The 26,804-nt window shown below is 58.2% G+C and overlaps 1 protein-coding gene across 1 annotated transcript; it reads right to left on the minus strand.

Annotated features, from left to right (window-relative positions):
- Positions 1 to 532: 532 nt before the first annotated feature.
- LOC311188930 (zinc finger TRAF-type-containing protein 1-A-like) lies at positions 533 to 25,122 on the minus strand. Its single transcript, XM_084260480.1, has 4 exons — positions 24,753 to 25,122; positions 13,795 to 14,033; positions 9,203 to 9,414; positions 533 to 1,143 (listed from the first exon to the last, which is right to left on the minus strand). The coding sequence occupies exons 1-4, from the start codon at positions 25,083 to 25,085 to the stop codon at positions 752 to 754; spliced, it is 1,176 nt and encodes a 391-aa protein (XP_084116606.1). The 5' UTR covers positions 25,086 to 25,122; the 3' UTR covers positions 533 to 751.
- Positions 25,123 to 26,804: the final 1,682 nt, after the last annotated feature.

A 26,804-nucleotide genomic window follows, 5' to 3' on the forward strand; every position in this document is an offset into this window, starting at 1 on the left:
TTTTTTCCCCAAAACCATCATTCAGGTAGATTTTTTCTCCCAAAACCACCATTCAGGTACATTTTTTCCCTCAAAACCACCATTCAGCTAGATTTTTCCCCCAATCCCCACCATTCAGGTAGATTTTTTCCCCAAAACCACCACTCAGTTAGATCTTTTCCCTCAAAACCACCATTCAGGTGGATTTTTTCCCCCAAAAACAGCATTCAGGTAGATTTTTTTCCCCAAAGCCACCACTCAGCTAGATTTTTTCCCCAAAACCCACCATTCAGGTAGATTTTTTCCACTAAAAAACACCATTCAGGTAGATTCTTTCCCCACAACCCACCATCCAGGTAATTTTTTTCCCCAAAACCACCATTCAGGTCGATTTTTTCCCTGAAAACCATCATCCAGCTTCAATTTTCTCCAATTTTTTTTACCTCTCAACCAACATTTTGAGTTTTTCTTTGCGTTTCCCCCCCCTTCTTTGAAACCTGTGCTCAGCGAAATCCCGCTGCTGCCGCCGCCGCCGCCGCTGACGAGGCCGGAGGAAGGTCCGAAAATGATTTTTAATTAATAATTTTTTTTTTTTCTCTTTTCTTTTTTTTTTTTTGGCTTTTTTTTTTCCTTTTTTTTTTTTCTTTTTCTTTTTTTTTTTTTTTTTTTTTTTTTTTTTTTAATCCCGGGGCGGGCAGAAAAGGGGGTTGGGGGATGTGTTTGGGAAAGGGGGAGAAAAAGGGAGAAGAAATCCAGGTGGTGCTGTTATTTGTTATTTCTGGATCTGAAATATAAAAAGCCGGAGGTTGATGTTTTTGGCCGCCAGCAGTTTGTTACACTCCACCGAGTCGACGATGGGCAGCGCCATGTAATCCGTCTCGTTGTTCTCGTTGCTGAAGACGAAGTGGTAGATGACGGGGTGGATTTTGACGTCGTCGTAGGGCCCCTCGAGGAGGAGGAAGGAGCACTCCATGGGGGAGTTGATTTTGCTTTTGAGGATGAGCTGGAAGGAGAGGGTGCGTTTGCAGGAGAGGTTGGGGTTGCGCTCGGAGTCGTTGACGCGGGCTTTGAGGACCCAGGTTTGGTTGAGGACGGTGAGGCGCGGCGTCTCGTAGTACAGGCGGGTGATGAAGTCGTCGGTGCGGTACGGGCGGAACTGGACCTCTGGAAGAGAGAGGAGGAAGAGGAGGAGGGAGATGGAGGTGAGAGGCGGCGGGAAGGGAAACGGAGGAGGGCCAGGGGAATGGTGGAGGGAAGGAAGAGGGTGGAGGGAGGCGACGCGACGCGGCGGCGGGAAATGAGACGGCGGCGGGAAGCGACGAATTGGGAAACGACACAGCACTGGGAAGCGGTAAATTGGGAAGGAAAACGGCACCAGGAAGTGAGAAACTGGGAAGGAAAATGGCACCAGGAAGTGGCAAACTGGGAAGCAACACGGCACCAGGAAGTGGCAAATTGGGAAGCAAAATGGCACCAGGAAGTGAGAAACTGGGAAGTGACATGGCACCGGGAAGTGGCAAATTGGGAAGCAAAACGGCACCAGGAAGCGACAAACCTGGAAGAAAAATGGCACCAGGAAGTGAGAAACTGGGAAGCAACATGGCACCAGGAAGCGGCAAATTGGGAAGGAAAATGGCACCAGGAAGTGAGAAACTGGGAAGTGACACGGCACTGGGAAGTGGCAAATTGGGAAGCAAAATGGCACCAGGAAGTGAGAAACTGGGAAGTGACATGGCACCGGGAAGTGGCAAATTGGGAAGCAAAATGGCACCAGGAAGTGACAAACCTGGAAGCAACATGGCACCAGGAAGTGGCAAATTGGGAAGGAAAACAGCACCAGGAAGTGACAAACCTCGAAGCAAAATGGCACCAGGAAGTGAGAAACTGGGAAGCAAAACAGCACCAGGAAGCGACAAATCAGGAAGCAAAACGGCACTAGGAAGTGAGAAACTGGGAAGCAACAAATTGGGAAGCAAAATGGCACCAGGAGATGACAAACTGGGAAGCAAAACGGCACCGGGAAGTGAGAAACTGGGAAGCGACACGGCACCAGGAAGCAGTAAACTGGGAAGCAAAATGGCACCAGGAAGTGAAATGATAGTGGGGAAACAATGTTGGGAAGTGACATCAGGAAGTGACAGTGGGAAAGGACATGACAGTGGGACATGACACTGGGAAACGATGTGATGGCAGGGGAAAGTGGTGGAAAGAAGGGAAAAGGATCAGAGAGACAAGGAGGGAAAGAGGGGAAAAAAGGGAGAAAAAAGGAGGAACCATGAGAAAAAAGGGGGGAAAGGAGAAACATTGGGGGGGAAGAGGAAAAAATGGGAAAAACCACAGAGAAATCACAAGAAAAAGGCAAAAAATGGAGAGATGATGAGAAAAGGGGGGGAAAAAGGGGAAAAAGGAAAAGGGAAAAAAATGAGGGGAAAAGAGGAAAGGGAAGAATAAAGGAGAAACGATGAGGAATAGGAGGGGGAAAAGAGGAGAAATTACAAGGGGGAAAGAGGAAAAGAGGGAAAAAACCCAGAGAAATGATGAGGAAAAGGGGAAAAAATGGAGAAATTACAAGGGGGAAGGAAAAAGGGAGGAAAAAGGAGAAACTATGATTAAAAGGGGGGAAAATGGAGAAATAAAAGGGGGAAAAGGAGAAATGAGGAAGGGAAATAGGAAAAATAAAGGAGAAATGACGAGGAAAAAGGGGGAAAATTGGAGAAATTACAAGGGGGAAAGAAGGGGGGAAGGAGAAACAATGAGAGGAAAAAGAGGAAAAAGGAAAAATAAAGGAGAAACTATGAGGAAAAGGGAGAAATTACAAGTGAAAAAGAGGAAAAAGGTGGGGAAAAGAGAAAAAATGAGGGGGGAAAGGAGAAAGGAAAATTAAAGGAGAAACAACAAGGAAAAGGGAGGGAGAAATTACAAGGCAAAAAGAGGGAAAAGAAAAAACCCAGAGAAATTATGAAGAAAGGAAAAAAACTGGAGAAATTACAAGGGGGGAAGAAAAAAAGGGAAAAATTATGAGGAAAATGGGAAAATAAAAGGGAAAAAGGAGAAATGGAAAGGGAAATGGGGGAAAAGGAAAAATAATGGAGAAATTATGAGGAAAAAGGGGGAAAAACTGGAGAAATTATGAGGGGAAAGAGGAAAAGGGGGGAAGAGAAACAATGGGGAAAAAAGAGGAAAAGGGGAAAATAAAGGAGAAACTATGAGGAAAATGGGAAAAAATGGAGAAATAAAAGGGGGAAAAGGATAAATGATGAAGGGAAATAGGTGGAGAAGGAAAAATAAAGGAGAAATTACAAGGAAAAGGGGAGGAAAAGGGGAAATTACAAGGAAAAAAAGAGAAACTATGAGAAAAAGGGGAAAAATCAAGAGATGATGAGGAAAAGGAGGGGGAAACTGGAGAAATTACAAGGGGGAAAGAGGAAACGGGGAAAAAAGAAGAACAAATGAAAAATAAACAGGAAATTATGAGAAAAAGGGGGGGAAATGGAAAAAAATTACAAGGGGGAAAAGAAGAAAAAAGGGGGAAATGAAGAAACAATGAGGAAAAGGAGGAAAGAGGGAAAATTAAACATAAAATAATAAAGGAGAAATGAGGGGGAAAGAGAGAAAGCAAGGGAAAAAAGAGGAAAAAGGGGGGGAAAGCAGGGAAAAAAGAAAAAAACGTGGAGAAACGATGAGGGAAGGGGGGAAAACAGAGAAAGAACAAGGAAAAAGAAAGAGAAAAGGAGAAATGATGAGAAAAACAAGGGGAAAATGGGGAAAAATGAGGAATTATAAGGAAAAGGAGAGAAAAGGTGAAATAATGAGGGGAGGAAAGAGGAAATAAGGGAAAAAATGGAGAGCTGAGGAGGAAAAAGAAAAGGGAAAAGGTGAAAGGATGACAGAAAGGGGAAAAGTGAGGGGAAAAACCCCAGGGAAATAACGAGGGGAAAAGGAAATAGCCAAGGGGGGGGGAAACCTGGGAGGAGGAAATGGGGGGCAAAAAGGAGGAAAAAGAAGGGAAAAATCTTGGAAAAAGGAGAAGGGGAAAAAAATTCCACAAAACAAAAATGAAACCAAAAACAGGACGGGGGGAAGCAAGAGGGGAAGTGAGAGGGGAAGTGAGGGGGGAAGCGAGTGGGGAAGCGAGGGAGGAAGTGAGAGGGGAAGTGAGGGGGGAAGCGAGAGGGGAAGCGAGGGGGGAAGTGAGGGGGGAAGCGAGGGGGGAAGCGAGAGGGGAAGCGAGGGGGGAAGCGAGGGGGGAAGCGAGGGGGGAAGTGAGGGGGGAAGCGAGGGGGGAAGCGAGAGGGGAAGCGAGGGGGGAAGCGAGAGGGGAAGCGAGGGGGGGAAGCGAGGGGGGAAGCGAGGGAGGAAGCGAGGGGGGAAGCGAGGGGGGAAGTGAGGGGGGAAGCGAGGGGCTCCCTCACGGCGCCTCCAGGTAACACCAGCAGCTCCCTGCTGCACAAACTGGCACCAAACCGGAGCCACAACCCAACCGAGGGACACGAGCCACCCGCGGCCCATCGGCACCGGCACCACGCTGGTAACGCCACCAGCTGCCAAAAGGTTTTACCAGCATCCTCCAAGGCGCCAGAAACTGCCAGAAGGGTCTGGCCAGTGTTTAACGACCTCCTGGCAACTGCCAACTGGCCACCAAATGGCTCTACCGGCAGGCGCCAGCGCGGCAGGACAGACAGACAGGATACAGTTTGGGGTAAGGAAGGTGTTTATTGGGATCAGGCGGACAAACCGCGGAGTGAGACGGCACGGTGAAGTGGCACCGCGGGGCGCAACCACCGGTGACACAGCCCGTGGGCTCTTGGTGTGCACCGAGAGGCTCCCAGCTGGGTGTTGGTGACAGCACTGGGAGGTTGTGGTGACGGTGGATAGAGACAGTGGGATCGTCAAGTGTAACAACCGCGAGCGCCGGTGCACCACCGCCGGCGCTTCCACAACGCAGAGAGGAGGGAGCCCAGCTGGTAAAACCTGGACAGAGGAGGGGGGAGCTGTTATTCCAGCCACAATGCGCTCCCAGAGCCGGGGTTCACCGAGCCCCAGCACCGCGGTGTCTTGGTGCCGAGATGCCCGGTATTACCAGGGCTGAGCAACAGCACCACGGTGTCTTGGTACCGAGCTGCCCAGTGTTACCGGGGCCAAGCCCCAGCACCGCGGTGTCTCAGTGCCGAGCTGCCCGGTGGTACCGGGGCCGAGCCCCAGCACTGCAGCATCTCAGTGCCGAGCTGCCCGGTGTTACCGGGGCCAAGCCCCAGCACTGAGTGGTGCCAAGCTGCCCAGTGTTACTATGGCCAAGCCCCAGCACCGCGGCATCTCGGTGCCGAGCTGCCTGGTGGTACCGGTGCCGAGGCCCAGCACCGAGTGGTTCCAAACTGCCCAGTGGTACCAGGGCCAAGCCCCAGCACCGCAGCGTCTCGGTGCTGAGCTGCCCGGTAGTACCAATGCCGAGCCCCAGCATTGAGTGTTTCTGAGCTGCCCGGTGTTACTGGGGCTGAGTCCCAGCACCACAGCATCTTGGAACTGAGCTCCCTGGTGGTACAAGGGCCGAGCCTCAGCACCACGGCATTTTGGTACCAAGCTGCCCGGTGTTACCAGGGCCAGGCCCCAGCAATGCAGCGTCTTGGTGCTGAGCTGCCCGGTGGTATCAGTGCTGAGGCCCATCACCAAGTGGTTCTGAGCTGCCCGGTGTTACTGGTGCCGAAGCCCCAGCAATGCAGCGTCTTGGTGCTGAGGTGCCGGGTGGTACCAGGGCCAAGCCCCAGCACCGCAGCATCTCAGTGCCGAGCTGCCCATTGTTACCGGCGCTGAGTCCCAGCACCACAGCGTCTTGGTGCCAAGCTGCCTGGTGGTACCGGGGACGAGCCCCAGCACCACGGTGTCTCAGTGCCGAGCTGCCCAGTGGTACCGGTGCCAAGGCCCAGCACCGAGTGGTGCCGAGCTGCCCGCTGTTACTAGGGCCGAGCCCCAGCACCACGGCCTCTTAGTACCGAGCTGCCCAGTGTTACCGGGGCCAAGCCCCAGCACTGAGTGGTGCTGAGCTGCCCGGTGGTACTATGGCCGAGCCCCAGCACCGCGGCCTCTCGGTGCCGAGCTGCCTGGTGGTACTGGTGCCGAGCCCCAGCACTGAGTGGTTCTGAGCTGCCTGGTGTTACCGGGGCCAAGTCCCAGCACCACAGCGTTTTGGTGCTGAGTTACCTGGTGGTACCGGTGCTGAGGCCCATCACCAAGTGGTTCCGAGCCACCTGGTGTTACCAGGGCCGAGCCCCAGCAACGCAGTGTCTTGGTGCTGAGCTGCCTGGTGGTACCGAGGCTCGGCCCCAGCACCGCAGCCGAGCCCCGGCCCCGCAGTGTCTTGGCGGTGAGCTGCTTGGTGTTACTGGGGCCAAGTCCCCGCATCACGGCGTCTTGGTGTCGAGCTGCCTGGTGGTACCAGGGCGAAGCCTCAGCTCTGAGTGGTGCTGAGCTGCCTGGTGTTATTAGGGCCGAGGCCCAGCACCGTGGTGTCTCGGTGCTGAGCTGCCTGGTGGTACCAGTGCTGAGGCCAAGCATTGAGTGGTTCTGAGCTGCCCGGTGTTACTGGGACCGAGTCCCAGAACCACTGCGTCTTGGTGCTGAGCTGCCCAGTGGTACCAGGGACAAGCCTCAGCACCATGGCATCTTGGTACCGAGCTGCCCGGTGGTACCGGGGCCGAGCCCCAGCAACGCAGCCGAGCCCCGGCCCCGCGGTGTCTTGGTGGTGAGCTGCCCAGTGTTACTGGGGCGAAGCCCCAGCACTGAGTGGTGCTGAGCTGCCTGGTGTTATTAGGGCCGAGCCCCAGCACCGTGGCGTCTCGGTGCTGAGCTGCCCGGTGGTACCAGTGCCGAGTCCCAGCACCACGGTGTCTTGGTGCCGAGCTGCCCGGTGTTACCGGGACCAAGGCCCAGCACTGAGTGGTGCCAAGCTGCCCGGTGGTACTATGGCCGAGCCCCAGCACTGCGGCGTCTCAGTGCCGAGCTGCCCGGTGTTACCGGGGCCGAGTCCCAGCACCGCGGCGTCTCGGTGCCGAGCTGCCTGGTGGTACCGGTGCCGAGGCCCAGCACCAAGTGGTTCCGAGCCACCTGGTGTTACCAGGGCCGAGCCCCAGCAATGCAGTGTCTTGGTGCTGAGCTGCCTGGTGGTACTGGGGCCAAGCCCCAGCACCTCAGCTGAGCCCCGCCCCGCGGTGTCTTGGTGCTGAGCTGCCCGGTGTTACCGGGGCCAAGTCCCAGCACCACGGCGTCTTGGTGCCGAGCTGCCTGGTGTTACCAGGGCAAAGCCCCAGCACTGAGTGGTGCTGAGCTGCCCAGTGGTACTAGTGCCGAGTCCCAGCACCACGGTGTCTAGGTGCTGAGCTCCCTGGTGGTACCGGGGACGAGCTCCAGCACCGCGGTGTCTCAGTGCCGAGCTGCCCGATGGTACCGAGGCTGAGTCCCAGCACCGCGGTATCTTGGTGCTGAGCTGCCCAGTGGTACCAGTGCCGAGCCCCAGCACTGTGGTGTCTTGGTGCCGAGCTGCCCAGTGGTACTGGGGCCGAGGTCCAGCACCACGGCGTCTTGGCACTGAGCTCCCTGGTGGTACTGGGGCCAAGCCCCAGCACCACGGTGTCTTGGTACTAAGCTGCCCGGTGTTACCAGGGCCGAGTCCCAGCACCACGGCCTCTTAGTACCGAGCTGCCCGGTGTTACTGGGGCTAAGCCCTGGCACTGAGTGGTGCCGAGCTGCCTGGTGGTACCGGTGACGAGCCCCAGCACTGTGGTGTCTTGGTGCCGAGCTGCCCAGTGGTACCCTGCTGAGTCCCAGCACTGTGGTGTCTCAGTGCTGAGCTGCCCGGTGTTACTGGGGCTGAGCTCCAGCACCGCGGTGTTTTGGGGCCAAGCTGCCTGGTGGTACCAGTGCTGAGCTGCCCGGTGTTACTGGGGCTGAGCTCCAGCACCGCGGTGTTTTGGTGCCAAGCTGCCTGGTGGTACCAGTGCTGAGCTGCCCGGTGTTACTGGGGCTGAGCTCCAGCACCGCGGTGTTTTGGTGCCAAGCTGCCTGGTGGTACCAGTGCTGAGCTGCCTGGTGGTACCGGTGCCGAGCCCCGGCACCGGAGCTGCAGTCAGGTTATCCCAGCACAAAGCCTGAGCCACCCTCACCCTATTCATCCCCCATCACATCCACCAGTGACGCAACCACCGCGGCACCGGTACCCACCACGGCACTGGTACCCACCATGGCACCAGCAGTGGGAAGACGGGTTCAGCAGCCCCAAGAACAGTTTGAAGATGAGAAGGGGGGGAAGTGTCCTTCCCCTAAATCCTCTACCATGGTCCCAGGAAACATCAAAGAGGGATGAGGTTTAACAAGGCCAAGTGCAGAGTGCTGCACATGGGACAGAACAACCCCCTGCAGCGCTCCAGGTTGGGGGAGACTGGCTGGAGAGCTGTCAGGCAGAGAAGGACCTGGGGGTGTTGGGTGACTGCAGGCTGAGCATGAGCCAGCAGTGTGCCCAGGGGGCCAGGAAGGCCAAGGGCATCCTGGCTTGTGTCAGACCCAGTGTGGCCAGTAGGGCTGGGGAGGGGATTGTGCCCCTGGACTGGGCACTGGGGAGGCTGCAGCTGGAGTGCTGGGTCCAGTTCTGGGCTCCTCAGCATCAGAAGGACATTGAGGTCCTGGAGCGAGTGCAGAGAAGGGCAACCAGGCTGGGGAAGGGGCTGGAGGGCAAATGCTGTGAGGAGCAGCTGAGGGAGCTGGGGGTGTTGAGCCTGGAGAAGAGGAGGCTGAGGGGAGACCTTCTCCCACCTGCCCTGCCCTGCCAGGAGGGTGCAGAGAGGTGGGCGATGGTCTCTTCAGCCAGGGGACAGGAGATGGGACAAGGGGCAATGGGCTCAAGCTGCCCCAGGGCAGGGTCAGCTCAGCTGGGAGGGGAAAGTTCTTCCCTGGCAGAGTTGTGGGGCTGTGGAACAGGGGCCTGGAGCAGGGTCAGGGCCTGGCACAGGCTGCCCAGTGAGGGGGCTGAGTCCCCACCCCTGGGTGTGTTTAACAGAGGGGTAGATGAGGTGCTCAGGGATCTGGTTCAGCACAGGATGGGGATGGTTGGACTCCATGATCTCCAAAGGTCTTTCCCAACCTTGTGCTTCTGCGATTCTGTGGAAGAGGGGGCCGCTCCCACCCAAAAGGCGCCGTTCCCGACCGGATCCCGCGCCAGGGGGGTGCGAGGCGGTACCTGTGTAGCCGATCTTCTCGAAGCTGAGGAGGCTGAAGATGCTGTTGTAAAGCTGCATTTCCTTTTTCCTGGTTTGGTCCATCTCGTCCAAGATCTCCATGAGCTCGTTGCCTGTTTTGGTGGGGTGGGTGCACTCGGCTTCGTGAACCGATAGCTCGTGGTACGGCCCCTGCCACGGGCAACCGATCCGCTTGTATTTGCACTGTGTCACCCTGGGATGGGACACAGGAGAGAAAGTGAGAGTGAATATTCATCAGAGCAGAGAATCACACAGCTGGAACGGTTGGAAGGGACCTCAAGAGATCATGGGGTGCAACCCCCCTGCCAAAGCAGGGTCCCTAGGACAGGTCACACAGGGAGACATCCAGATGGGGCTGGAATATCTCCAGAGAAGGAGACTCCACACCCCCCTGGGGAGCCTGTCCCAGGGCTCCCTCACCCTCTCTGGGGAAAAGTTCTTCCTCATATTGCTGCAGAACTCCCTGTGCTCCAACTTGAGCCCATCACCCCTTGTCCTGTCCCCACAGACACTGAGCAGAGGCTGCCCATGTCCCCCTGTGTCCCACCCTTCAGCTATTGATCCCCAGTGATCAGATCCCCTCTCAGGCTTCTTCTCTCCAGGCTGAACAGCCCCAGCTCCCTCAGCCTTTCCTCCCAGGGGAGATGCTCCAGGCCCTTCAGCATCTCCATGTCCCTCCTCTGGACTCTCTCCAGGAGATCCCTGGCTTTTCTATCCCAGGGAGCCCAGAACTGGACACAACACTCCAGGTGGGGCCTGAGCAGGGCAGAGCAGAGAGGGAAAGATGTGGTTGGATGGAAAGATCAGGATGTGGTTGGATGGAAAGAAAACAAGAGTGTGAATATTCATCAGATCAGGGAAAGAAAACCAGTAGAAATATTTACTGGATGAGAATGCTGCTCAGGGAAAGAAACTGAGTGTAAATACTCACTGGATTGTGTGGGGAAAGAAAATAGAGTGGAAATATTCAGTGGATCAGGGAAAGAAAACCAGGGGGAATATTCAGCACCAGACTGGGATGTCACTGGGAAAGAAAACCAGGGGAAACATTCACCAGACTGGGATGTCACTGGGAAAGAAAACCAGTAGAAACATTCACCAGACTGGGATGTCACTGGGAAAGAAAAACAGTGGAAACATTCAGCACCAGACTGGGATGTCACTGGGAAAGAAAACCAGTAGAAACATTCAGCACCAGACTGGGATGTCACTGGGAAAGAAAACCAGTAGAAATACACAGCACCAGACTGGGATGTCACTGGGAAAGAAAACCAGTAGAAATACTCAGCACCAGACTGGGATGTCACTGGGAAAGAAAACCAGTAGAAACATTCACCAGACTGGGATGTCACTGGGAAAGAAAACCAGTAGAAACATTCAGCACCAGACTGGGATGTCACTGGGAGAGAAAACCAGTAGAAACATTCAGCACCAGACTGGGATGTCACTGGGAGAGAAAACCAGTAGAAACATTCAGCACCAGACTGGGATGTCACTGGGAGAGAAAACCAGTAGAAACATTCAGCACCAGACTGGGATGTCACTGGGAGAGAAAACCAGTAGAAACATTCAGCACCAGACTGGGATGTCACTGGGAGAGAAAACCAGTAGAAACATTCAGCACCAGACTGGGATGTCACTGGGAGAGAAAACCAGTAGAAACATTCAGCACCAGACTGGGATGTCACTGGGAGAGAAAACCAGTAGAAACATTCAGCACCAGACTGGGATGTCACTGGGAGAGAAAACCAGTAGAAACATTCAGCACCAGACTGGGATGTCACTGGGAGAGAAAACCAGTAGAAACATTCAGCACCAGACTGGGATGTCACTGGGAGAGAAAACCAGTAGAAACATTCAGCACCAGACTGGGATGTCACTGGGAGAGAAAACCAGTAGAAACATTCAGCACCAGACTGGGATGTCACTGGGAGAGAAAACCAGTAGAAACATTCAGCACCAGACTGGGATGTCACTGGGAGAGAAAACCAGTAGAAACATTCAGCACCAGACTGGGATGTCACTGGGAGAGAAAACCAGTAGAAACATTCAGCACCAGACTGGGATGTCACTGGGAAAGAAAACCAGTAGAAACATTCACCAGACTGGGATGTCACTGGGAAAGGAAACCAGTAGAAACATTCACCAGATTGGGATGTCACTGGGAAAGAAAACCAGTAGAAATACATAGCACCAGACTGGGATGTCACTGGGAAAGAAAACCAGTGGAAATATATAGCACCAGACTGGGATGTCACTGGGAAAGAAAACCAGTGGAAATATTCAGCACCAGACTGGGATGCCACTGGGAAAGAAAACCAGTAGAAACATTCACCAGACTGGGATGTCACTGGGAAAGGAAACCAGTAGAAACATTCACCAGATTGGGATGTCACTGGGAAAGAAAACCAGTAGAAATACATAGCACCAGACTGGGATGTCACTGGGAAAGAAAACCAGTGGAAATATATAGCACCAGACTGGGATGTCACTGGGAAAGAAAACCAGTGGAAATATTCAGCACCAGACTGGGATGCCACTGGGAAAGAAAACCAGTAGAAACATTCACCAGACTGGGATGTCACTGGGAAAGAAAACCAGTGGAAATATTCAGCACCAGACTGGGATGTCACTGGGAAAGAAAACCAGGGGAAACATTCACCAGATTGGGATGTCACTGGGAAAGAAAACCAGTAGAACCATTCACCAGACTGGGATGTCACTGGGAAAGAAAAGCAGTGGAAACATTCACCAGACTGGGATGTCACTGGGAAAGAAAACCAGTAGAAACATTCACCAGACTGGGATGTCACTGGGAAAGAAAACCAGTAGAAACATTCACCAGACTGGGATGTCACTGGGAAAGAAAACCAGTAGAAACATTCACCAGACTGGGATGTCACTGGGAAAGAAAACCAGTAGAAACATTCACCAGACTGGGATGTCACTGGGAAAGAAAACCAGTAGAAATATGTAGCACCAGATTGGTATGTCACTGGGAAAGAAAACCAGTAGAAATATTCAGCACCAGACTGGGATGTCACTGGGAAAGAAAACCAGTAGAAATATATAGCACCAGACTGGGATGTCACTGGGAAAGAAAACCAGTAGAAACATTCCCCAGACTGGGATGTCACTGGGAAAGAAAACCAGTAGAAACATTCAGCACCAGACTGGGATGTCACTGGGAAAGAAAACCAGTAGAAACATTCAGCACCAGACTGGGATGTCACTGGAAAAGAAAACCAGTAGAAACATTCACCAGATTGGGATGTCACTGGGAAAGAAAACCTGTAGAAACTTTCACCAGAATGGGATGTCACTGGGAAAGAAAACCAGTAGAAACATTCGCCAGATTGGGATGTCACTGGGAAAGAAAACCAGTAGAAATATAGAGCACCAGACTGGGATGTCACTGGGAAAGAAAACCAGTAGGAACATTCACCAGATTGGGATGTCACTGGGAAAGAAAACCAGTAGAAACATTCAGCACCAGATTGGGATGTCACTGGGAAAGAAAACCAGTAGAAACATTCACCAGACTGGGATGTCACTGGGAAAGAAAACCAGTGGAAATATTCAGCACCAGACTGGGATGTCACTGGGAAAGAAAACCAGTAGAAACACTCACCAGATTGGGATGTCACTGGGAAAGAAAACCAGTAGAAACATCCACCAGACTGGGATGTCACTGGGAAAGAAAACCAGTAGAAACATTCGCCAGATTGGGATGTCACTGGGAAAGAAAACCAGTGGAAATATAGAGCATCAGACTGGGATGTCACTGGGAAAGAAAACCAGGGGAAACATTCACCAGATTGGGATGTCACTGGGAAAGAAAACCAGTAGAAACACTCACCAGATTGGGATGTCACTGGGAAAGAAAACCAGTAGAAACATCCACCAGACTGGGATGTCACTGGGAAAGAAAACCAGTAGAAACACTCACCAGATTGGGATGTCACTGGGAAAGAAAACCAGTAGAAACATCCACCAGACTGGGATGTCACTGGGAAAGAAAACCAGTAGGAACATTCACCAGATTGGGATGTCACTGGGAAAGAAAACCAGTGGAAATATATAGCACCAGACTGGGATGTCACTGGGAAAGAAAACCAGTGGAAACATTCACCAGACTGGGATGTCACTGGGAAAGAAAACCAGTAGAAATATATAGCACCAGATTGGGATGTCACTGGGAAAGAAAACCAGTAGAAACATTCACCAGACTGGGTTGTCACTGGGAAAGAAAACCAGTGGAAACATTCACCAGACTGGGATGTCACTGGGAAAGAAAACCAGTGGAAATATTCAGCACCAGACTGGGATGTTACTGGGAAAGAAAACCAGTAGAAACATTCACCAGACTGGGATGTCACTGTGTGGAAAACCAGGCAGACCCAGTTCTCCCAACAGCAGGACAAGAGGGAGCGTAGGGGATACCCCACCAAAACGCTGCCTCAGTTTCCCCTCCTGACCCTCCCAAGGGCAGTGGGACGGGTGTGCAAACCTCCCTCCCTCCTTTTCCCAGCACCTGACTGGAGAGGGGACGGGGAGGGGGAGCTGCTTTTACCTGTCCTGGCATTCCTCTTTCTGGTGCCTCTCCAGCAGGGAGCGGGGGAACTGCTGCATGCAGAACCCGCACTCGGAGGGTAACTCGCTGACGGCCTTTTCCACGGCCAGGTTGCGGCAGCACAAACTCTTGCTGATCTCACAGCGGCAGTTGGGGCACGTGGCCTGTTCCTCCTTCAGCCGAGCGTCTGCCAGGAGGTGGATGAAGCAGCCGGCGCACATCAGGTGCCCGTTGGTGCACTGGGGGAGAGGGATCACAGGGTGGGAAAAGGCCTTTAGGATCATGGAGTCCAACCGGCCCCGTCCTGGGCTGAGCCAGATCCCTGAGCACCTCATCTCCCCTCTGTGAAACACACCCAGGGGTGGGGACTCAACCCCCTCCCTGGGCTGCCTGTGCCAGGCCCTGACCCTGTCTCAGACCCTGACCCTGTTCTAGGCCCCTAGTCCAGGCCTATTCCAGGCCCTGACCCTGTTCCAGGCCCCTGTTCCAGGCCCTGACGCTGCTCCAGGCCCGTTCCAGGCCCTGACCCTATTCCAGGCCCATCCCAGGCCCTGACCCTGTTCTAGGCCCCTATTCCAGGCCCATCCCAGGCCCTGACCCTGTTCTAGGCCCCTATTCCAGGCCCATCCCAGGCCCTGACCCTGCTCCAGGCCCCTATTGCAGGCCCATCCCAGGCCCTGACCCTGTTCCAGGCCCCTGTTCAAGGCCCATCCCAGGCCCTGACGCTGCTCCAGGCCCATTCCAGACCCTGACCCTATTCCAGGCCCGTTCCAGGCCCTGACCCTGTTCTTCCTCCTCCTCCTACCAATGTCCCTCTTCCTCCTCCTCCTCACGTCCCTCCTCCTCCTCCTCCTCCTCCCAGCCCCGTGGTGGGAACCTGATTCCCTCCCTGGGATTTGGGATACCCAACCCCCTGGCAACCCGGGGTTCAGGCAACACCCTCCCCCCAGCGAGCGGCTCCGGGAATGGGGGGAGCGGCGCCGGCGTTTGGGGCGGTCGGAGCACCGGGAATGATCCAGCCCCGTGCCCAGCGCCGCGTGGTTTTCATGGGATCATTATGGGATGGAGCTCTTCTCCTCCCATCGTGCTGTGGTGCTGGGGGGGGTGAGGGGGGAGCGGTGCCACGGGGCACAGGGGATTCGGCTGCTCCTGCCGGTGCGCCGGAACCAGGGCGGTGCCGGGGAAAGGGAGCTGATCCGATTGGGAAGCGGCACGTCCTGAGAGGATCCTCATGGAGGAGGAGATCCCAGAGGAGATCCCAGAGGAGATCCCGGCAGTGCCACAGAAGAGATCCTGGACAAGATCCCACAGGAGATTCCAGCAGCATCCCAGAGGAGATCCTGGACAAGATCCCAGAGGAGATGCCACAGAAGATCCTGGCAGCACCACAGAGAAGATCCTGGACAAGATCCCGGAGGAGATCCCAGCAGTGCCACAGAGAAAATCCTAGAGGAGATCCCAGAGGAGATTCCAGCAGAGCCACAGAGGAGATCCTGGACAAGATCCTGGAGGAGATCCTGGCAGCGCCACAGAGGAGATCTTAGAGGAGATCCCAGAGGAGATCCTGGAAGAGATCCAAGCAACACCAAAGAGGAGATCCTGGAGGAGATCCCGGAGGAGAACCCAGCAGCATCCTGGAGGAGATCTTGGAGGAGATCCCAGCAGCGCCACAGAGGAGATCCTGGAGGAGATCCCAGAGGAGATCCCAGCAGTGCCACAGAGGAGATCCTGGAAAAGATCCCAGAGGAGATCCCAGCAGAACCACAGAGGAGATCCTGGAAAAGATCCCAGAGGAGATCCCAGCAGAACCACAGAGGAGATCCTGGACAAGATCCCAGAGGAGATCCTGGCAGCGCCACAGAGGAGATCCTGGTCAAGATCCCAGAGGAGAACACAGCAGCATCCTGAAGGAGATCTCGGAGGAGATCCCAGCAGTGCAACAGAGGAGATCCTGGGCAAGATCCCAGAGGAGATCCCAGCAGAACCACAGAGGAGATCCTGGAGATCCCAGAGGAGATCCCAGCAGTGCCACAGAGGAGATCCCAGCAGAACCACAGAGGAGATCCTGGACAAGATCCTGGAGGAGATCCCAGCAGTGCCACAGAGGAGATCCTGGACAAGATCACAGAGAAGATCCCGGACAAGATCCTGGAGGAGATCCCAGCAGTGCCACAGAGGACATCCTGGACAAGATCCCGGAGGAAATCCCAGCAGAACCACAGAGGAGATCCTGGACAAGATCCCAGAGGAGATCCCAGCAGAACCACAGAGGAGATCCTGGACAAGATCCTGGAGGAGATCCCAGCAGTGCCACAGAGGAGATCCTAGAGAAGATCCCAGAAGAGATCCTGGCAGTGCCACAGAGGAGATCCTGGACAAGATCACAGAGAAGATCCCGGACAAGATCCCAGAGGAGATCCTGGCAGCGCCACAGAGGAGATCCTGGTCAAGATCCCAGAGGAGAACCCAGCAGCATCCTGAAGGAGATCTCGGAGGAGATCCCAGCAGTGCCACAGAGGAGATCCTGGGCAAGATCCCAGAGGAGATCCTGGCAGCAACAAAGGGGAGATCCTGGAGAATCCAGCAGCATCCCAGAGACCCCAGAGGAGATCCCAGGAGCGCCACAGAGGAGATCCCAGAGGAGATCCCAGCAGCATCACAAAAGAGATCCCGGATGAGATCCCAGAGGAGATCCCAGACACACTGTAGAGGAGATCCTGGAGGAGATCCCAGAGGAGATCCCAAAGGAGATCCTAGAGGGGATCCCAGCAGTGCCACAGAAGAGATCCCAAGTGAGATCCCAGATGTGCTGCAGAGGAGATCCTGGATGAGACCCCAGAGGAGATCCCAGAGGAGATCCTGGCAGTGCTGCAGAGCAGATCCCAGGCGCGATCCCAGCAGCACTGCAGAGACGATCCCGGAAAAGATCCCAGAGGAGATCCCAGCAGAGCCACAAAGGAGATCCCAAAAGAGATCCTGGCAGCATCATGGAAGAGATCCCGGAGAAGATCCTGGCAGTGCCACAGAGGAGATCCCAGCAGAAATCCTAGCAGTGCTGTGGAGGAGATCCCAGGCAAGATCCCAGGCGTGCTGCAGAGGAGATCCCGGAGGAGACCCTGGAGGAGATCCTGGCAGCACCACAAAGGAAATCCTGGACAAGATCCCAGAGAAGATCCCAGCAGTGCCACAGAGGAGATCCCAGAAGAGATCTGAGGAGATCCTGGCAGCGCCACAGAGCAGATCCCAGGGGAGATCCCGGAGGAGATCCCAGCAGCACCACAGAGATGATCCTGGAAAAGATCCCAGAGGAGATCCCAGCAGAGCCACAAAGGAGATCCCGGAGGAGATCCTGGTAGTGCCACGGAGGAGATCTCAGAGAAGATCCCAGCAGTGCCATGGAGAAGATCCCAGAGGAGATCCATGAGGAGATCCTGGTAGCAGCACAGAGGAGATTCCAGATGAGATCCCAGAGGAGATCCTGGCAGTGCCGTAGAGGAGATCCCAGAGATCCCAGCAGCGCTGCAGAGCAGATCCCAGAGGAGATCCCAGACAAGATCCCAGAGGAGATCCCAGGAGCGCCACAGAGGAGATCCTGGAGGAGATCTCAGGAGTGCCACAGAGGAGATCCCAGACAAGATCTCAGAGGAGATCCCAGCAGCACCACAGAGGAGATCCCAGACAAGATCCCAGAGGAGATCCCAATAAACCAGCCCAAGAGCAAAGCCACCAGCACTGGATCTCTGGAGTTTGTCCTGGGAGGGTGGGAGGAGCCGGTGCCCATCCCAGCACAGGGATCTGGGATCTTCGGTATCACCACAGAAATCCCCACCAGAGGATCCCCAGATCCCTTGGGAAAAGGGGCTGGGAAGCAGCCGGCATCCCGGGGCGACAGGGGATCATCCCTGCCAGCAGGATGGCTGGGAACACGCTGATCCTCCTGGGATGGGATCAGCGCTGGATCCGGGGCACTGGATCCGTGTCGCCAGATCCCAGCACCCAAACCCCCACCCTGGCTCCAAAATCCCCCTCCCCAGCACCCAAACCCCCCACCCTGGCTCCAAAATCCCCCTCCCCAGCACCCAAACCCCCCACCCTGGCTCCAAAATCCCCCTCCCCAGCACCCAAACCCCCCTCCCTGGCACCCAAACCCCCCACCCTGGCTCCAAAATTCCCCTCCCCAACACCCAAACCCCCCACCCTGGCTCCAAAATCCCCCTCCCCAACACCCAAACCCCCCTCCCTGGCACCCAACCCCCCAGCACCCCAATCCCCCTCCTCCACTCCAAAATCCCCCCTCCCTGGCGCCCAGATCCCCCTTTCCCCAGCACCCCAAACCCCCCACCCCAGCACCCCAATCCCCCTCTCCCCAGCACCCCAAACCCCCCATCCCAGCACCCCGATCCCCCTCTCCCCAGCACCCCAAACCCCCCACCCCAGCACCCTGATCCCCCTCCCCCGGCACCCAACAGCCCCCCTCTCCCCCGGCACCCCAACACACCCCCCTCCCTGGTGCCCGGACCCCCACCCCTCCCCAGCACCCAAACCCCCCCCCCTCTCCCCCAGCACCCCAAACCTCCCCCCCTCCCCAGTGACCAGACCCCCCCCCTCTCCCCTGGGCACCCCAAACCACCCCCCCCGCCCCCCAATCCCCTCACCCCTCCCTGGTGCCCAGACCCCCCCACCTCTCCCCAGTGCCCCAAACCCCCCCCTCTCCCCTGGGCACCCCAAACAACCCCCCCCCGCCCCCCAGCACCCCAACCCCCTCACCCCTCCCCGGTGCCCAGACCCCCCCCCCCCCTCCTGCAGGCACCCAAACCCCCTGCATCTCCCCTGGGCGCCCAAAATCCCCCCCACCCTCTCCCCAGCACCCCAAACCCCCCCTCACTCCCCAGGCGCCTCAAACCCCCTCCTCTCCCCCAGATGCCCAAACCCCCCCCCCCTCCCCCAGGCACCCCAAAACCTCCCCTCTCCCCAGCACCCCAAACCCCCCCGCCTCCCCCGGGCACCCCAAAACCCCCCTTTCCACTGGGCACCCCAAACCCCCCCCTTTCCACTGGGCACCCCAAACCCCCCCCTTTCCACTGGGCACCCCAAAACCCCCTCTCTCCCCCAGGCACCCCAAAACCCCCCTCTCTCCTGGCACCCCAAACCCTCTCTCCCTGGCACCCAAACCACCCCCCAACCCTGGGCACCCAGACGCCCCTCTCCCCGGGCACCCCAAAACCTCCCCTTTCTCCTGGCACCCCAAAACCCCCCTCTCCCCTAGGCACCCCAAAACCCCCCCCTCTCCCCCGGGCACCCCAAAACCCCTCTCCCCAGCACCCAAGCCCCCCCCCACTCCCCCAGGCACCCCAAATTCCCCCCTCTCCCCCAGGCACCCCAAAACCCACCCTCTCCCTCGGGCACCCCAAAACCCCCCTCTCCCCAGCACCCAACCCCCCCCCCTCTCCCCCAGGCACCCCAAAACCCCTCTCCCCAGCACCCAAACCACCCCCCTCTCCCCCGGGCACCCCAAAACCCCCCTCTCCCCCGGGCACCCAACCCCCCCCCCCCTCACCCCCGGGCACCCCAAAACCCCTCTCCCCAGCACCCAAACCACCCCCCTCTCCCCCGGGCACCCCTAAACCCCCCCTCTCCTGGCACCCCAAACCCCCCCCTCTCCCCAGCGCCCAGACCCCCACCCTCAGCACCCAGACCCCCCCTCCCTGGTGCCCGGACCTCCCCCCCAGCACCCAGACCCCCCTCCCCACCCCCCAACACCCCCTCCCCAATTAGGCTGAGCGCTCCCGGCACCGCAACAGGTTCCTGGGCTCCCTGGGAGCGTTTAATTACTGCTGCTCATTAACGACTCAGCTTAATGAACCCACCCGACGGGCTGCTCGCTTGGGAAGTGCCGGCACAACCGCGTCACCGGTACAACCACGACGCCGGCACAACCGCGACGCCGGCACAACCACGACGCCGGCACAACCGCCACCACGCTCCCAGATTTAATTACCCCCCCCCAATATAGATAATTAGAGGGATGATAATTACCCAGGGAGGAGGAAGAAGAGGCTGTGATGAAGGACATGACACCGTGTGTGTGTGTGTCCCCCTCATCCTCACCGGCACCCACCGGAGCCGGTTCGGCGCACGCCGGCGCCGGATGGGTGAGGGTCCCATGGGAGGGGGGTGGGGAACCCCCATCTTCCTGCCACCCACCCCCCCCAAAATGAAGCAACCACCATCTGTGTGTCCGTCCCCCCCACCCCATGTCCATCCTGTCCCCCCTCTTCCCTGTCACCTCCTCACGGTGTCACCGCGGCCGCGCCGGCGGGTGACACGAGACCGGGAGGGGGGTCCAACCGCCACGGTGGGGTGTTGGGTGGGGGGTGTAGGGGGGGTTTGGGGTTGGGGGGTGTGACCTTAGCACCCTGGTTTTGCCGTCACCGATACCAACTGGCAACCGGTGTTACCGGTAGCGCGGGCTGTGCCGGTGACGCCGGTGACGCCGCGGTTGGCAGCCCACAAGATGGATGCTACCGGTTCTACGTCACCCGCTGCTCCGGTGGGACCGGTTTGGGATCGGGAAAGGGGGGGTGGGGGGTGGGGAAAAAGAGGGGGGGGGTAACCCCCTGGGGTGGTGTAAACTGAGGGGGGAAAGGGGGGGTTTGGGTGGGGAGGGGGCTGGAGCACCCTGAGTTTGGGGGCTCAGTGTGGGGGCCACCCTGAGGTCCCTAAAGGGGGGGGGAGGTCTGAACACCCCCCACCCTGGGGAGACCCCAGGTGGGTGCTGATGGGGATTTGGGGTGGGGGGATCCCTGAGGATAGAAGGGGATCCCTAGGGGTGGGGGTGTCCCCAAGGCCTAAGGGGGGTCCCAAGAGCTTGGGGAGGGGGGATCCCCTGGGTTGGGGGGAACCCCAAGGCATAAGAGGGGTCCAAAGAGCTTGGGGGAGGGGGGATCCCCTGGGTTGGGGGGAACCCCGAGACATAAGGGGGGTCCCAAGAGCTTAGGGAGGGGGGATCCCCTGGGTTGGGGGGAACCCTGAGGCCTAAGGGGGGTCCCAAGAGCTTGGGGGGGGGTGATCCCCTGGGTTGGGGGGATCTCTGAGGCCTAAGGGGGGTCCCAAGAGCTTGGGGAGGGGGGATCCCCTGGGTTGGGGGGATCCCCGAGGCATAGGGGGGGTCCCAAGAGCTTGGAGGGGGGTGATCCCCTGGGTTGGGGGGATCCCCGAGGCCTAAGGGGGGTCCCAAGAGCTTGGGGGGGGGGGATCCCCTGGGTTGGGGGTGTCCCCAAGGCCTAAGGGGGGTCCCTAGAGCTTGGGGGGGGTGATCCCCTGGGTTGGGGGGATCCCCAAGGCCTAAGGGGGGTCCCAAGAGCTTGGGGGGGGGGTGATCCCCTGGGTTGGGGGGGATCCCCGAGGCCTAAGGGGGGTCCCAAGAGCTTGGGGAGGGGGGATCCCCTGGGTTGGGGGGATCCCCGAGGCATAAGGGGGGTCCCTAGAGCTTGGGAGGGGGCGATCCCCTGGGTTGGGGGGATCCCCAAGGCCTAAGGGGGGTCCCAAGAGCTTGGCGGGGGTGGTGGGGTGATCCCCTGGGTTGGGGGGATCCCCGAGGCCTGGAGGGGTCCCTGGGGTGGGGGAGTCCCTGGGGTTGGGGGGTCCCCGTGCTGGGGGAATGTCCCTGGTGGTGGGGGGGTGTCTCTGGAGTGGGGGTTCCCTGAGGTTGGGGGGGTCCCTTGGTGCTCCCCAGGGTGGGGGGGTCCCTGAATCCTTGGGGGGACCCCAGGGTTGGGGAGAGGGGGTCCCCAGGGTGTGGGGGTCCCTGCAGCCCGTGGGGGGTCCCCAAGCTTGAGGGAGGTCCTGAGGCTTGGGGGGGGGGGGGGTTCCCCATGCACTGGGGGGGTCCCACACTGGGGGGGTGTCACCAGGAGGGGCTGGGGGTGTCACAGTCAAAGGGGGGGTCACAAGGATCTGGGGGGTGGGTGGGGGTGTCAGTTACAGGGGGGTTGGGGGGGAGGGGGTGTCAATTACCCAAGGGGGGGTTGGTTATGGGGGGGGGGGGGGTGTCTGTCTGTTACTGGGAGGGGGTTATGGGTTACTGGGGGGGGGTGGGGTGTCCCGTTAACTGGGGGGTTATGGGTTAGTGGTGGGGGGTCCCAGTTACTGGGGGGAGTCCCTGTTACTGGGGGGCGTGTTATGGGTTACCGGGGGGGGGGTTATGGGTTACTGGGGGGGTTATGGGTTACCAGAGGGGTCCCCGTTACTGGGGGGGGGGGGGTATGGGTTACTGGGGGGGGCTCCCCATTAACTGGGGGGGGTTATGGATTACTGGGGGGGGAGGTCATGGGTTACTGGGGGGGTCCCCGTTACTGGGGGGGGATGGGTTGCTGGGGGGGGGCGCTCCCCGTTAACTGGGGGGGGTTATGGGTTACTGGGGTCTCCCTGTTACTGGGGGGGGTTATGGGTTACTGGGGAGGGGTCACAGGTTACTGGGGGGGTGTTATGGGTTACTGGGGAGGGTTATGGGTTACTGGGGAGGGTTATGGGTTACTGGGCGGGGGTTATGGGTTACTGGAGGGGGGTTATGGGTTACTGGGGGGGGTCTCCCTGTTACTGGGGGGGGTCTCCCTGTTACTGGGGGGGGGTTATGGGTTACTGGGGGGGGGGGTGTGTCCCTGTTACTGGGGGGGATTATGGGTTACCAGGGGGAGGGTTATGGGTTACTGGGGGGGGGTGGGTCCCTGTTACTGGGGAGGGTTATGGGTTACTGGGGGGGGGGCCGTGTTACTGGGGGTGGTTATGGGTTACTGGGGAGGGGTCCCCCATTATTGGGGGGGGGTTACGGGTTACCGGAGGGGGGGGGGGGTGTTATGGGTTACTGGGGAGGGTTATGGGTTACTGGGGGGGGCGTCCCTGTTACTGGGGAGGGTTATGGGTTATTGGGGGGGTCCCCTGTTACTGGGGGGGTTATGGGTTACCGGGGGGGTTTATGGGTTACTTGGAGGGGGGGGGTCCCGTTACTGGGGGTGTTACAGGTTACTGGGAGGGTGTCTGGATAACTGGAGGGGGTCCATAGGTTACTGGGGGGGCGGGGGGGGGCTATGGGTTACTGAGGGGGTGTGCCCATTACTGGGGCTGGGGTCTATGGGTTACTGGGGGGGGTCCCCATTATGGGGGGGTGGTTATGTGCTTACTGGGGGGGAATGTATGGGTTACTGGGGGGGGTCCTGGTTGCTGGGGGGAGTGTTCTGGGTTACTGGGGGGGTATGGGTTACTGGGGGGGGTCTCCCTGTTACTGGGGGGGTGTTATGGGTTACTGGGAGTGGTCCCCGTTACTGGGGGGGGATGTCCCTGTTACTGGGGGGGGTATTATGGGTTACCTGGGGGGGTTACTGGAGGGGTCTTACAGGTTACTGGGGGTGGCGTCCCCATTACTGAGGGGGCATTACAAGTTACTGGGGGGGGTGTATAGGTTACTGGGGGGGGGGGGGGGGTCCATGGGTTACTGGGGGGGTGTATGGGCTACCCAGAGGGGTTATGGGTTACTGGTGGGGGGAGGTCCCAGTTACTCGGGGAGGTCCCTGTTACTGGGGGTAGTGTTATGGGTTACTGGGAGGGGTCCCCGTTACTGGGGGGGGCATTATGGGTTACTGGGGGTGCGCTACAGGTTACTGGGGGGGGTGTATGGGTTACTGGGGGGGGTTCCTGGTTTCTGGGGGGGGGGTCCCTGTTATTAGGGTGGGTGTTATGGGTTACTGGGGGGGGTGTTATGGGTTACCGGAGGGGGTTCACAGGTTACTGGGGGGGACGTTACTGGTTACTGAGGGGGGTGTATAGGTTACTGGAGGGGATCCATGGGTTACTGGGGGGGTCAGGGGTTACTGGGGGGGTGGTTATGGGTTATTGGGGGGGGTCCCATGGGTTACTGGGGGGGGTCCCCATTACTGGGGGGGGGGGTGTATGGGTTACTGGGGGGGGGTGTCCTGGTTACTGGGGGGCGGGGGGGCGGTCCATGGGTTACTGGGGAGAGTGTTATGGGTTACTGGGGGGGGTTCCTGGTTTCTGGGGGGGGGGGGTCCCTGTTATTAGGGTGGGTGTTATGGGTTACTGGGGGGGGTGTTATGGGTTACCGGAGGGGGTTCACAGGTTACTGGGGGGGACGTTACTGGTTACTGGGGGGGGTGTATAGGTTACTGGGGGGGATCCATGGGTTACTGGGGGGGTTTATGGGTTACTGGGGTGGGTGTATAGGTTACTGGGGGGGCCCATGGGTTACTGGGGGTGTGTTACTGGTTACTGGAGGGGCGCTACGGGTTACTGGGGGGTGTATAGGTTACTGGGGGGGGGTCCCTCTTACTGGGGGAGTATTACGGGTTACCTGGGGGGGGGTTGGGTTACTGGGGGCAGCATCCCCCTTACTGAGAGGGTGTTATGAGTTACTAGGGGGGGTGTACAGGTTACTGGGGGGGATCCATGGGTTACTGGGGGGGGTGTACAGGTTACTGGGGGGGCCCATGGGTTACTGGGGGGCGGATCCCGGTTACTGGGGGGAGGCATTATGGGTTACTGGGGGGGTGTATAGGTTACTGGGGGAGCCCATGGGTTACTGGGGGGGGTGTACAGGTTACTGGGGGGGATCCATGGGTTACTGGGGGGGATCCATGGGTTACTGGGGGGGATCCATGGGTTACTGGGGGGGGTGTATAGGTTACTGGGGGGGCCCATGGGTTACTGGGGGGGGGTGTACAGGTTACTGGGGGGGATCCATGGGTTACTGGGGGGGATCCATGGGTTACTGGGGGGGGTGTATAGGTTACTGGGGGGGCCCATGGGTTACTGGGGGGGCCGTACAGGTTACTGGGGGGGATCCATGGGTTACTAGGGGGGGATCCACGGGTTACTGGTGGGGGAGGGGGTGGGGGGTGGGGTTGGGCTCCGGGTTCCCGGGGGCCTCCCGCGGGTCCCGCCCGTACCTGATAGACCGAGGCCTTGGGCAGGTCGAGGCAGACGGTGCAGCAGAGCACGGAGTAGAGCCGCTCCTCCAGCTTCACGCTGCCCGCCGCCCCCTCGGGCCCGGCCGCCCCCGTCCCCGCCGCCCTCAGGCGCTTCTTGGGGGGGGCGTCGGGATCCGAACCCGCCTCAGCGTGAGGCCGGGCCCCGCCGAGCAGCGAGGCCGCCGCTTCCTCGCCGCCTCCCGCTTCTCCCTGGCCTCCCGCCGCTGCGGCGGGGCCGGCGAGGGACGAGGAAGGGGCGGAAGGGGCGGTCGGGCCCCCACCGGCCTCACGATCCTCCGGCCCGGACATCATCGCCGCCGCCTCACCCCGCCGCCATCTTGGCCGCCATCTTGGCCGCCCCCTTCACACACCCCCCCCCCCCCCCCCCCCGCCCTCCACCTTTTCCCTTCGCCACCCCGTCGCAGCCAATCAGCGGCGCGGGGAGGCGGGATTTGAAGGGGTGGTGACCAATGAGAAGACGCGCTGAGGGGTATTGACACGCCCCCTCCGTCCGGGCCTCCGAGCCGTAAACTTCAGCGCCGGCCCCGCCCCTCGAGTGGGCGGGGCTTGGAGCGGTGACGCAGCGGCGGCGGACCAATGGGAGGCGGGGGAGCCCCGATGGGGGCGGGGCCATGGGGGAGTGGGCGGGGAGATGGGAGGGGCCGCCTTGGGGGCGGGAACGAGGCTGGGGGGGGCCAGTGAGGACCAGTTCAGACCAATACGGACCAGTACCGAGGCGTACGGAGGAGTACGGACCAGTATAGACCAGTAAGGACCAGTATAGACCAGTATGGACCAGTACAGACCAATATAGACCAGTATAGACCAGTACAGACCAGTATAGACCAGTATGGACCAGTACAGACCAGTACAGACCAGTATAGACCAGTACAGACCAGTATAGGCCAGTATGGAACAGTATAGACCAGTACGGACCAGTACAGACCAGTATAGACCAGTATGGAACAGTATAGACCAGTACAGACCAGTATGGACCAGTATGGACCAGTACAGACCAGTATGGACCAGTATGGAACAGTACGGACCAATACAGACCAATACAGACCAGTATGGACCAGTATGGAACAGTATGGACCAGTATGGAACAGTACAGACCAGTATGGACCAGTATGGAACAGTACGGACCAATACAGACCAGTATAGACCAGTATGGACCAGTATGGAACAGTACAGACCAGTACGGACCAATACAGACCAGTATGGACCAGTATGGACCAATATAGACAAATACAGAGCAGTATAGATCAGCACGGACCAGTATAGACCAGTACAGACCAGTGTAGACCAGTGCAGACCAGCACAGCCCAGTTCTCCCCAGTCCAAGCATCCCCTTCCCTCACTCCAGTGTGACCAGTATGCCCAGTTCTCCCAGTACAACCAGTACTCCCAGTGCCCCAGGTCCCAGTGTGGCCAGTACACCCAGTACCGCCAGTCCCAGTGTGGCCAGTACTCTGGGTGCCCCCAATCCCAGTGTGACCAGTCTGACCAGTACCCCTAATCCCAGTGTGACCAGTACTCTGAGCACCCCCAGTACCAGTGTGAACAGTACATCCAGTATGCTCAGTTCCCAGTGAACCCAGTCTCAGTGTGACCAGTATGTCCAGTATCCCCAATCCCAGTGTGACCAGTACTCCCAGTGAACCAAACCCCAGCGTGACCAGTACACCCAGTACCATCAGCCCCAGTGTGACCAGTACTCCCAGCACCCACAATCCCAGTGTGACCAGTATGCCCAGTACCTCCAGTTCCAGTGGGACCAGTACTCCCAGTGACTCCAGCTCCAATGTGACCAGTAGTCCCAGTGCTCCCAGTCCCAATATGACCAGTAGTCCCAGTGTGATCAGTACTAGTGCTCCCAGTCCCAGTGTGACCAGTACTCCCAGTGAACCCAACATGAGTGTGACCAGTCCTCCCAGTACCTTTAATCCCAGTGTGACCAGTAGTCTCAGCACCCCCAGTCCCAGTGTGACCAGTACTTCCATTGACCCCAACCCCAGTGTGACCAGTATG

Source organism: Gallinula chloropus (genome assembly GCF_964237585.1).
Source record: "Gallinula chloropus genome assembly, chromosome: 2".
Classification (NCBI taxonomy): domain Eukaryota; kingdom Metazoa; phylum Chordata; class Aves; order Gruiformes; family Rallidae; genus Gallinula; species Gallinula chloropus.